General features: G+C 45.2%; 1 protein-coding gene across 3 annotated transcripts in view; it reads right to left on the bottom strand.

Annotated features, from left to right (window-relative positions):
- The window catches only part of LOC123021569 (cadherin-6), a 79070-nt gene that overhangs the window by 21981 nt on the left and 45056 nt on the right, over positions 1-12033 (bottom strand). For all 3 annotated transcript variants that reach the window (XM_044426400.1, XM_044426401.1, XM_044426402.1), the window contains one exon: positions 6761-7014. In XM_044426400.1, coding sequence (XP_044282335.1) covers positions 6761-7014 — 254 coding nt within the window. The remainder of the gene's footprint in view (positions 1-6760; positions 7015-12033) is intronic.

The raw sequence follows: 12033 nt of genomic DNA, 5'->3' as shown, positions 1-12033 counted from the left end.
ACAAATCATGGCTCATTTTAAAAACAGAAGCCCATATGCTGGCTAAGCACCCCATACTGAGTCAATGACAATGCATGGTTGATGGAGTAAAATCAACAGGTTTGGCTCAAGAAAATCTGTCAGACGTTTGCCCTGTTTTAGATTTGTCACACATACCTAGATATGACTATTGACCAAATGAGGCTAACTATTGGCTTATTTGCATGCAGTTTTGAAGAACCCTGACCTGGGGGTGGGGGGGATAACAGAAAGAGAAAGGAAGGACCCAGAAGCAATGAAAATGCAGGGAAAGGGCCAAATCAGCAAGTGCACAAAAAGCAGAGGGAGGGGCCATCTCTCTCTCTTGGCAATGTGATCCTTTCCATTTTAAGTGTTGGACTGGTACGTTGGTGTCCTCCATGAGTGACATGTGGGCAACCCAATTGGGAGTGCCAGTTGCCTCTGCCCCCAGTGCAGCTGACACTGAGCATTCCTGTGGGCCTCCCACAGGAAGCGTGTCCAAGCTTCTGCACACATGATTGCAGGCCTTGCCTACATCACACCAAGAAAGGCATCTTTTGTATTCTTTGCTCAAAGATGCCACTACCATTATCAAGTGTTTGTGGATGTGATCTGCAGCTGGCCCACTTCCTGGCCAGGGTTGAGTGCAGAAAAGAATTCTAGCAAGTGCCAGTGAGCCAGATTCTGGCCCGGTTTTCACATCTATATCTTCTACCTTACCACTTCTTTGCCTCTCCACCTACTTTAGAAAGGGGAAACTGGCCAAACTTTTCATGGTTCATTTTGGGAGCAGTTACTGCTGTGTCCAGTGCAATTCCCTGTCAATTAAAACTCTCTCACACACATCTAAATGATAAGTGACTAAAAAATTACCCACCTGCTCGTATTGCAGCTAGGGATGTGGAAGAACCTGTATTGAGGCCAGGAAGCCAACAGATTCCCTGGTCTTGGTTTCCCAGGCTCGGGTCCGCTTTGACATGTCCTGGGTGCCCAAATTTCTGGTAAGCTTGCCTAGCATTTGTATTGAACTCATTAGAGTCAAGCCCCACATGCTGCCCAAGCAAGACCCCTCTTCCATGTCAGGTGTAGCACCTGATGTGTGCTTGGCAGGGACTGGGCGCCACACCACTACTGTGCAACCAGCATCCCATTTCTGGGCTACCTACAGCAGCCTTGGCAGCACTGTGCCTGATGAGAAAGACGCTCGTTCGCTTCAGAAGCTTCATTCTGTGAGCTTTGGTGGACTCCTCTGCTCTGCTCCCTTGGCAAGACTGGGCTGAGCATGGGAGAAATTCCATGAATACTAGAGAGACAGATTCTGGTGAGTTCCATCCAAAGTACGATTGCGGGTGGGCAATTCTTGCTTCCATTTATTTCCCAGCCCTTATAGTGGCACAGATTTCCCTTCCCAGTCACTTAATTTGCAAATACTTTGGGTTTGTTGTTTTGCTGTTATTTTTAGAATTGTAAGTGAACCACTGTAACTGCAGCTCTAAGTGCTCAAAAACAAAGCTGCTAAAACTGTTCATGTGGGAGTTAATATTCACACATTCCCTTGCTGGAGAGTTAGGGAAGTGTTGAAAAGAGAAGGGCAGCCAGAACCAGCCATTGAATATTTAAAGTTGGGAGTCTCACCCTGCTAAGGAGGAGGCACTGTCCTGTATCCCTTCTGGTTTGCCTTCTTTTGCTGCTTACTGAGACTTCCTTAGTTAACAAGCTTTTAGCTTGTTAGCTGTTCAGATACTGAGCTGGCAATGTGACCCTGACAACTGTGAGCAAATCAGCCATTGCGCAGTCTCGCCTTGTCCGTCTGTTGCTCACCGCATCCCACTGCTCCCTCTGGCAGCTGAAATGGACAAGGGGATCGGCCAGGCACGTGGGCACATACAGGGGAGTCATAAGAGCATTCATGTGGAAGACCAATGGAATAATAATGTTGACTATTATTACCGTTGCCCAATTTTCATAAAAATGTGACTCCCGTTGTGCTTTTTTGAGGCTTTAAGAAAACGTGCCAGTGAACAAAAAGGTGTAGTGATCAGAGAAAGGAGGAGCAGACAAGATGGGCATTGCTGCGAAGGACAGTGGGATGCCAGCTCCAGCCGGATGGAGGGGAAGGAGTGGGAGAACAATTCCAGGGAACAAGCATCTGTCAGGCACACCATGGGTTGTTCAGTAAGCAAGCAACCCACTGTAGCTTATTCACAGTATGGCTTCATGTGGGGTGCAAGCAGGCCCATTGTGTTTCAACGGTTCAGATGTCCAGTTCCAGAAGGTGAATTTGAGAGAATTCTCTTTGACTCCTTGGCATTTATAGTGTGCTGCCTCCGAAGGTTCCCTTTTGCCACTGGGTCTGTGAATCATCCAGCATATGCTCTACATAGGGCTGCTATGTCATTCAGGCACGGGATGGACCGTCACACCCAGTATGAGCTCTTCTGCAAAACAGCAAGGCAGTGCTGCCTTCCCGCTTCCTATGCAACGTTCAGTGTGGCAGATGTGGACAGAGGAATAGCTGAGGGCCTGCAGCTGAGCCATGCGCTGATGCGTGGCAGAGCCTTTTGAACAGTGGTGAAGTGCACCCAGGGCTCACAGGGCAGAAGCACCCGAACCTTTTGATTTGGAGAGCAAAGGCGCCATCTGCCAGTCCTCAGGATCCCCACTTGAGTTCAGCTGCAATCCTCAGAGTGGCTGCGGGGAAATGAATTTCTCCAACAACAATCCACGGCTCTGAGTGATTTCCATTGTAATGCAAAATAGTTTGTGGGTGGAGGTGGTTTGGTCTTGAATGGGCAATTAAGATCCATTAGCTTTACAAAAGACCTGCTCCCAATGCAGGGAAATTGCTAGAACTGCTTTGCTGTTTGGTCTCTCCTCAGGGGCGTGGTTTTGGGGACGGCCTTGATGATTGCCTACATGAAAATGTACCACCACACCAGTTCTCTTGAGTCAAAGGTTCTTATGCATCTCGGGAGTCTTAATCGGATGGGCGTCAGGACCGGAAACTGTCAGCTGTAATATCATGATGGCTGTGCCTCCCTGTGTGAACCTAATGCATTTATTCATCAGAAAAGTCATTCAGCAGCCAGCAGATGAGGGGGAATCAGCAACGAAAATGTTACTCCATTGACAACTGTACATGTCACTCAATCTGCTCGTGCCAAAGGCAGATTTTTTACAAAACCTGTTCCTTGGAGAGCTTTTCCTAATTGCTTTCTTAAATACAACATCCTTGTGTTTAATGCAACTGTGAGTTGAGAAGATTTGTGGGCCACCAAGGGCTGTACATGTGATTTTTTTTCTCACTAAGCATTTTCATAATGACATTATGAAGGATTCTTTAATGGGAGATCAAAGGGCTTTCCAACTGACAGTGCTCTGTGCTTAGGCTTTCCTTTATCTTTTTAAAGCTACAGTCAAGTGGGGGGGGGGGGGAATTGAGGGTTTTCAACATAACGTCAAGTGTCTGAAGGTTTTATTTCTAACTGTCAGGGGAACCTGACAAGTAAATGACAAGTAGTACATATAACGGTCTAATTGTGTCCTCCCCTGAGCTAAGAGAGAAAGTTAGAGATAGCATTTACACTTATGATAGTGTGTGGGGGGAATCACTGTCAAGAAGATGAAGCCCTACTCTCTCCTCACAGATCCTGGAGGATGGTAGCAGAGATGGCATCAGGAAGCCCTTCAGGATGGCCTCTTCCTGCAGGCATGCACAGCTGTTCCTGCCTTCTCTTAGCTCATCGACATTATTACTCCCATCTTTCTTGACTTCCTTTGCTCCTAGGATATACGCCTAGAGAAGCCAGTTCTGATGTGATCTGTTGCTGCACGACTTGACCCATTCTTGTCCTTCCCTTTCAGGGTTTGCCATTCTGCCTCTTCTCCTGCTTCTTCTACCTGCAGTCCTCGGCTTCGCGCCTTCCACTCTGAGCCAGCAGGAGGTCTCCTGCTCCCTTGAACAGTTCTGCACTTGCTGCCCCTTGTGGCTGGCATTTGTGTAGTGCACCCTCTCTCCTCCTCAAACCTGAAATTTCTCTGCAGACTTTGGTTGACCCTTCACTCCTCCCTAGCAGAAGTGGAGCCTGACCGAGCAATTCTGGGCATGATTCAGTGGGACATTTTCAGGGAACTGTGCATAGGAATGCAGCCTACACTCAACGCATGCAACTGCTTTTGTTCACCTCATGTGACAATAGCCTCGCCTTCCCTCTGTTGGCTGCCTGCTTATGTAATTTTAAAGATTCCTGGATGAGGACTCGTCTTCCAGTGATGCCACTCTGTGGAGCATCATGTAAGTGGATGTCCTCCACTGCCCCACCACTTCCAATACCATTACTGTTAATGATGCCATGGATGCGCTATGTCCCTACTTTCATCATGGAAGATGTCCCATATCTCAATGCTTTCTGGCATTTATTGAGTTCCTCAATAAACACCAGCTGCCCTGTGGTGTTAGCCCTTGCTTATGCCTGGATTTACATCTCAGAGGGTGTCTCATCTCGATCATTATTCTACCCCTGCTCTTTCATGAAAAATCATGAAAAATCCTTTAACACCTCCCCATGTCAACACACATGCTGAATGTATCACACATGTTCAGCCTTGCAGTTATTCTGTGTTACTTGAGGAGCTGGGGTGTTTCTGAATTTTCATCACCCTTGTTCCTTCACAGTTCCACAGAGGCTCTGCTCTGCTTTACATTTGGCATGCTGCGTCAAGAGGACAAGAAAAACCAAACATTATCCATCTTTGCATTGCAAATGCAGCAACAGCAGTGTAGAGCCCATGAGAGATGAAGAACAATGGACCAAATAGAAGGTAACAGCTTCAGCGACGGTCTAGATCATGCCAGGGTTGAACACCTGCAGCTTCCAGATGTTTTGGACTGTAATTCCCATCAACTCGCCCAGCATAGTCAGTGATAAAGAATGATGGAGGTTTATTTATTTTATCTATTTGAATTATTTCTATACTATTAAGTATTTTTTTCAAAAACTCTAAGTGGTTTCTATGTAAATATTTAAATCACAATTAAAATACCATCTAAAATGCAATTTTAAAGCAATTCAGTTACAACTAAAAAGGTAAAGGTTTCCCCTTGACGTGAAGTCCAGTCATGCCTTAGTCTAGGGGGTGGTGCTCATCTCCGTTTCCTAGCCGAGGGAGCCAGCGTTTGTCTGCAGACAGTCTCCGTGACCATGTGGCCGGCATGACTAAACACCGAAGTGCACAAAACGCTGTTACCTGCCCACCAAAGTGGTACCATTCTATCTACTTGCATTTGCATGCTTTCGAACTGCAAGGTTGGCAGGAGCTGGGACGGAGCAATGCGAACTCACCCCATTGTGCAGATTTGAACCGGCAACCTTTTGATCAACCAGCCCAGCAGCACAGTGGTTTAAACCTCTGCGCCACCAGCATCCCTTTCAGTTACAACTACAACAACACTAATAATATAGGCTGTAGTCTGGAGTGCAGCATGGGTGGACATCCCTTTTGTTGTCAAAGGTTGCATCAGTTCATGGATAATCTGTTGGGAGGTGTGTGCTGGTGGCTGGTGAGACACAAGTCAGGAGGCTGGTGAGGCAGGGTTGGCATCAGGGGTGGCATAACTGAGTCCCTGCCAAGGCTGCCAAACCTTCAGAGGACCGACTGCCAACTGTGGGGCATCCTGACTCTGCTGCTGCTGCACCTCCTTCTCCTTGCGACTGCTGTTCACCTGTCCTGAGTATGGAAACTGTGCAAAGTATTCTTGTGCTCTCCATCTGAGCAGATGTATAGAATGGACCCAGAAAGGGAAAGCCACTGGGGCCAGAAATCAGGAGGAGATGAGCCCACTGAAAGCATCTTGCTCCAGGGCCCTGCAAAACCTGGCACCAGCACTAGTAGGCAGGACCAAGCCAAGGCGGAGTGAGTCACCAGTTTTTTCTTCCTCCTCCTACCACTTCTTTTCTCCCTCCCCCATGTTCCTCCTCCCCAACAGTCTGTAAAGGAGAGCACAGATGGTTTTTGCTAGAAGTCTAAACATGTAGAACAGTTCTGAAATGATACTGAAGATGGAATGAAATTAATACTTGAACCACATCGTTCACCCTTGCAGTGGGGCATGTCCATGTGGATGGGGCAGAGGAGATACACATCAAGCACATGGTTATCTGTCTGTGCTTGCAAAACCTCCAGCCTGCACTGACCAACTGCCAACCCATCCTGTTCACAAAAGCAAGGCAATGAGATCTGTGCAGCTTGATTCACAGTGCAGTGGAATGCAGGAAAGGAAGGATAACCTGCATTTGGAAGGTATCTACTTCATTAGCTTCCACATTAAAATGAAAGCACAAGAACTTGTACCTCTGGATAAGGTTAACCATCTACTTTTATCTCATTAATTTCAGTAGAACCTAAGCTATCTCTTAAGTCCATCCTTCGTTCATGACCTCCTTCACACACTTCTTAGGAGACCTCTTACTGATAGATCCTTATTTGCACTCCAATAAACTATTTCTAAATTTACATTTCAAAGCAAAATATATCGGAAATATCCCTTTATGGTCATTATGACTACATCTATCCAAAGCTTTATGTACTCTCTGCTAAAAAGAAAAAAAAGGAAAGAAAAAAGAATTCAACTCGCTCAGTAGCTCTAGGGATAAAACAGGTAGCTGTGCTACATTGTCATCCTTAACAGTTGATGGCATTTTAAAACCACAATAATGTTAGAGGTCAATAATTAAAAAAATGAAATCATTTGTATGCTTACTTGATCGGGTTCTTTGCACTGTCAGGGTCTCGGGCAGACACGCTTCCTATAACTGTGTTTATCTGGACATTTTCCTTTACTTCAAGTACATAGGCTGGCTTGCTAAACACAGGAGGTTCATCAATATCCTCCACCTGGATTCTGACAGTCGTGATGTCTTTGAATGGCCCAAGGTAGAGGAATCTGGGATCCACATGAGGATTGCTAGCCTCCACTTTCAGAGTAAACTGCCTCTTCTTCTCAAAATCCAAAGCCTGGGAAGAGAAAATGGGACGTGTTAAAGAGAAAGCAATGAAAGCCTTTTCAGAGAGACTTGACATTGAAATAGGCACTACAATGTATATGAGCTCGCATACATCATGCGGCTCAAAGCAAACATTTACAGCCCTATCCTATGTACATTTACACAGAAGTAGCACTCAGTCTAGGGAATGAGCTGACATTGACCAGAGTGGGGCTTCCTTCTGAGTAAACATGCATAGGATTGCATGGTATATGCTTGTTTTGATAGGAACTCCAGGGGTTTCATGGAGTTTTATTCATCCTCATGGGGTTTCAGGGCATCTTTCTAACATCCTTTGCCTAATCCCCATCAGTGGATTGGTGTATGGTCCAAGAGTGCATCAATCCCAGCCATATGAATGCATTAACATACAGTGTTCATCAGAGGCGTCATAACCCTGTTGTCTTTGCAGTCCCTACTGGGACACCACAAAGAGGGGATGAACGGAGCCCTCCTGGGCCAATATACATGGCTGGTGATCCCAGTTCCATTTGGCTTGTGCAGCCCTGTACTAAAACTGCTGCTGGTAAATGGAGTATAGATAACAACTTTCTTGGTGGAGGTCCTTCTCTTGGGACTAACACAGGGATGCAAAAGAGCCAATGCGTATTTGAGATGTCCAAGATAACAGCAGTAACAGGGCCTATAAAAACCAGCAGCCAAGAAGAACCATGTTCTTCCCTTAATGGCCTTAACGGTTCTAATTTCAGATTAAACCTCCTTGCACAGAGGCAGCATGAATGTGGGGCAAGCTGCAGGAGGAGAAGGGTCACAGTACATTGTGCACTTTGTATCAAGAAAGTGGTTATGCCGCAGAGGCATTCAGTACAACAACTGAATCCTGAGGTTGTGGTTGGGTTCAGGCTTCCACACAGAATAAGAGATCCTTTGGACCAGGTGCAGGCACCAAAGCTGTAGAACACAAATCCTCTCTTGCTTGCACAGGTTACCAGTTTATTTCCAAGCCCAGTTCAAGGGGCAAGTTTGGAGTTATAAAACCCGTCTTTTTGAGCAGGGCAAGAGGCTTTGGAAGAGCTCTCCAAAGTGCTGAACCTCTTCCTCCAAAGAAGCGCAGGGCACCATGGGCAGCTCCTACAAAACTGAAAAAAGCTTAAATGGATGAGGAGCCCCACCACACAGGAATCAGCACAATGGAACGCCTTGGTGCGTTATGGACCACTTTCTCCCATAGGTATCTACCCATCCTTTCAGGTGATCCATAGCAATCCTTCCTGAAGTGCCCTCTCATTCTGAGGCTACAGAGTGTCAGTGAGAGCGGGGGCTTTTTGATGGTGGCTCCCAGCTCCATGCTGCTATCTTTTCTGCATCAAACTAATACATTTCTGTTTTTAAAATCTGTTTGAAAATCTGTTTAAGTATTTTCAAATGCTATTTTTGTTTGATTGTTCTGCTTCCTATAACTTGCTTTTACTTTTTCTGCATGGGACTGTGTTTTACACTGTATCTTCATGCACATTAGTTTGTATGGTTGTTGCAGCAGCTGATGCTGTGTCATGCCTAGAGAAAAAATGAGGCGCATAATAAATGTCATGCATAGCTAATGCATAGCTTTGCTTTCAGTGAGAGTCAGAACAATCAATACCTCCAGTCAGTTCAACAGCTACAGGTTTTGCCCAGTTTTACTCCCAAATAGGAACAGGACTCCCTGTCTAGTTCTGAAAAGCCCCTGGCCTCAACACAAGAATCTGATCTGAACTGGGGCTGTGTGCCTACTCGAGAGTAAAAGTGAAAGCAAAGCCATAGCCATTGGAAATATATTTAAGGTGATATGCGTTTCAGCCCTTCAGGTCATTCTTTTGGGACATTTAGTCATGATGCTCAGGGAAGGAAAGAAATCGCTGCAAGTACCTTGCCTCTGAAGAAAAGTCCTTTCATCTGAGTTAATTGTATTCTATGAAAGCTTGTTAATACCATGGTACCTTGGCTCACGAATGCCTCAGTTCAGGACCAAATCAGGTCGCCAACAAAAAAATCATAAAAATTTTGACTCAGGTTGCGGACCCCACATTCGGTGGTGACCTCAATTGTGGCCGTCTCCCCAGGCACCCAAGTGGCGAGATGGCCATGACTGCAGTTGTGGTCATTCAGGGAAGACAGCCACAGTTGTGGTTGCGCTCGGGGGGGGGGGGGGGCGGGGGGATGGCCAAGATTGTGCCTGTCTTTCCTGCACAAGCCCAACCATGATCTCAGCCATCTCCCCACCCCAGCACAATCACACCCATCTCCCCCCCAAGCACACCCACGATCACACTCGTCTCCCCCCAAGTGTGCCTGCAATTGCACCCATCTATGGCCACTATCACACTCATGCTGGGGGGTGGGGGGAGATGGCCGCAATTGTGCTCGGGGTGGGGGGGGGAGATGGCTGTGATCTTTGTTGTTCTTTGTCTCTTTGCTTCATTTTTTTCTGATTAAAAAAATAGTTACCGAATGGATTAACCTTATTTACATTGAACCTTATGGGGAAATTTGACTTGGCTCATGACCAATTTGCATCACGACCAGATTAAGTTCATGAACCAAAGTACCACTGCACATTTTTCTTTTTTTTAAGGAAAAGCCCTGAAGGAACCTTTTATCAGTTTTATCAAGATCAGTTTTATCTTGTTCATCTCCCTCTTCTTCAGGGGAAATAGTTGAATTGGAAATGGGAAGGAGCATGTGTTTGTGTGTGTACATATGAAAGAAAGAGAGAGAAAAACTCATTCCTGGAAAGGTCAAGGCAAGGAGAAAGTATGCTTGGGTTTGGGCTGCTATGAACCGAATTGTTTCCTGCAACCACACTATGGATTGAAACCTCACAACATTGGCAGCCCCAGTAGGACCTCACATTAGAAGTTTACTGCAATTACTCTGTGGCTTTGTGTTTCTTCCTTTTTTCTGTGCATGTGTTTGTGGCTTTCCTCTTGTTTTGTGTTCTCAGTGGGTTTTCATTGATTCTTGGTTTTGCTGAAATTGTAAAAATCAAATAAATCCATACATACATAAAAGAGTGCTCACATATGCAAGTAGCCCCATTTTGAATAATTCTTTCAGCCTTACTGTGAAGGCTTCAGCTGAGGAAGGTGTTTGTGAATGCAATGCTGCTAACACTACTGTTATAGAAATCTTGCATGTTCAGAACTGGGGTAAAGCCCTACTAAGAGAATGTGATGTTGTCAGAAAACATGTTTCCCCTCAGAAAGAAATTCAATCTTTCACCTCTTAGAATGTGATAATGGCTTTAACTCTATTCAAGTCAACAAAAAGATTCAGATCCCCCCTGAATTATGTCAAGATATACTAAAAGAAGTTTCAGGTTCACACTCCTACCTTTCTGAAATGAACACTTTCCCACACAGTTCTTGACTTAAAATAACATTTCCTTTCAAATGAGAAAATAAATTGCTCACTTTGAATTGTCTTCCCCTTTCCCTAAAAGCATCTACCTGATAAATGGACCCTGTGTGTGTGTGTGTGTGAAAGCCATATGCTCAGACATTGTTTGTTCCCCACAGAAAATGCAACTGAAGATGTTATGTGAAGTCAGAAGCAATTGAGGGTGACATTCAGTAAAATAGTATGGCGAGAATGCTCTCGCGTTGTGTCGAGTGATGAGATAACTGTCGTTTGTTGGATTTGATGGCATGTTTATGAGCACAGATGGGTCAGCTGATGTTCCTAGAACAACTAGCCCAAGACCATGTTTGCATCAATGACTTCTGATGTCTTACGTGATGTCTCATCATAAGCACTGCGGGTGTCTACACAGTTCTGACACAACCTGCATGCTTGTTTGGGGGCTGGAGAAGTAGTTGGTAGTTGGAATGCAGTCAGTGGAAATGGACACTGGCCTGACTAGTATGACTGGTGCCTTGAGGAACAGAGGAGGGTCCTAATTGGATGCTATTTGCTTTTTGGTAGACAGAAGCTTCTCTTCCAGGGCTTTGTTCCTCACGAAGAAGGCCACCCTGGGGAAATGGAGGAGCTGCGTGTGAGGTTGGCACATTCAATTTGACTGCATCATGCAAACCTGGGGCTAGAGAAGACACTGCGCAATCCCTTAAACTGCTCCAACCCCCATTCTGATGCCTCGTGCTGCATGAAACCTGGCCAAAGGGTGATTTTCAGAGCCAGACATGAAATTTCCCCTGCCAGTCACACAATTGACTGCTATCACAATCCAGTCCTATGAGGCATTTTTGCATGAACAAGCTGTGACAGGTGTTGTATTGGGAACTACACGCACAAGTCCATGTTTGCAAATCCATACTATGTTCCTTCTGCATTGACTTGACTTGCCCTAATGCAGGCTGATATCTGCAACCTTATCGAGGCTGCCAGATTGGTTGCTGTAAATAAGATGAGTGTGACTCTTTCTGACAACAAGAAGTGTCAAATAATTAGATGATTCCCACCCATGATCTTACAAGCTACTGCTCTTAAAATGCAAAACAAAGAACCATGAGAGAGGGAGAGAGGGAGGGAGGGAGGGAGGAGATGGTATGCTAAAAGAAGATTTAATTGCATTCAATGGAAAGGACAGGATTCCAGTATGCTTTTACATGCAATACATTATTGACATTATGTAGTGTTTGTTTGTTTGTTTATTTAAAATATTTATATGCCATCCTGTTGCAAAAAGCCTCAGGACGGCTTACAGCATAAAATATAACATAAATAAATTCCTGACCCACACTGGCTGCAGTTAAAAACATAGGAAAGACAATATTAAAACTTATTAAAATATTGCTAGTATTGGTGTTCACCAGCATCAGTATGAAACCTAGCAGTAGTTGCAAAAAGTGTCATTTCTGACCCCAGAGAGAAAAGCTTCAGGCAAGTCAAAGATTGCCTATGAAAGGCCTTTGTTCTGGCTGACTGTTTCCCCAAAGAGGGTTAAGTCAACATAAGAATGGCTTTCATATTTCAGCTAGCGAAAGTTCAGCTAATTTAAGATTTAATCCTTCCTGAGGCTATGCGTAGCAGT

This window comes from Varanus komodoensis, unplaced genomic scaffold, assembly GCF_004798865.1.
Source record: "Varanus komodoensis strain SLA01 unplaced genomic scaffold, ASM479886v1 scaffold17, whole genome shotgun sequence".
NCBI classification, from domain to species: domain Eukaryota; kingdom Metazoa; phylum Chordata; class Lepidosauria; order Squamata; family Varanidae; genus Varanus; species Varanus komodoensis.
The sequence above is the reverse complement of the archived record's forward strand: the minus strand, read 5'-3'. Positions and strand labels throughout refer to the sequence as shown.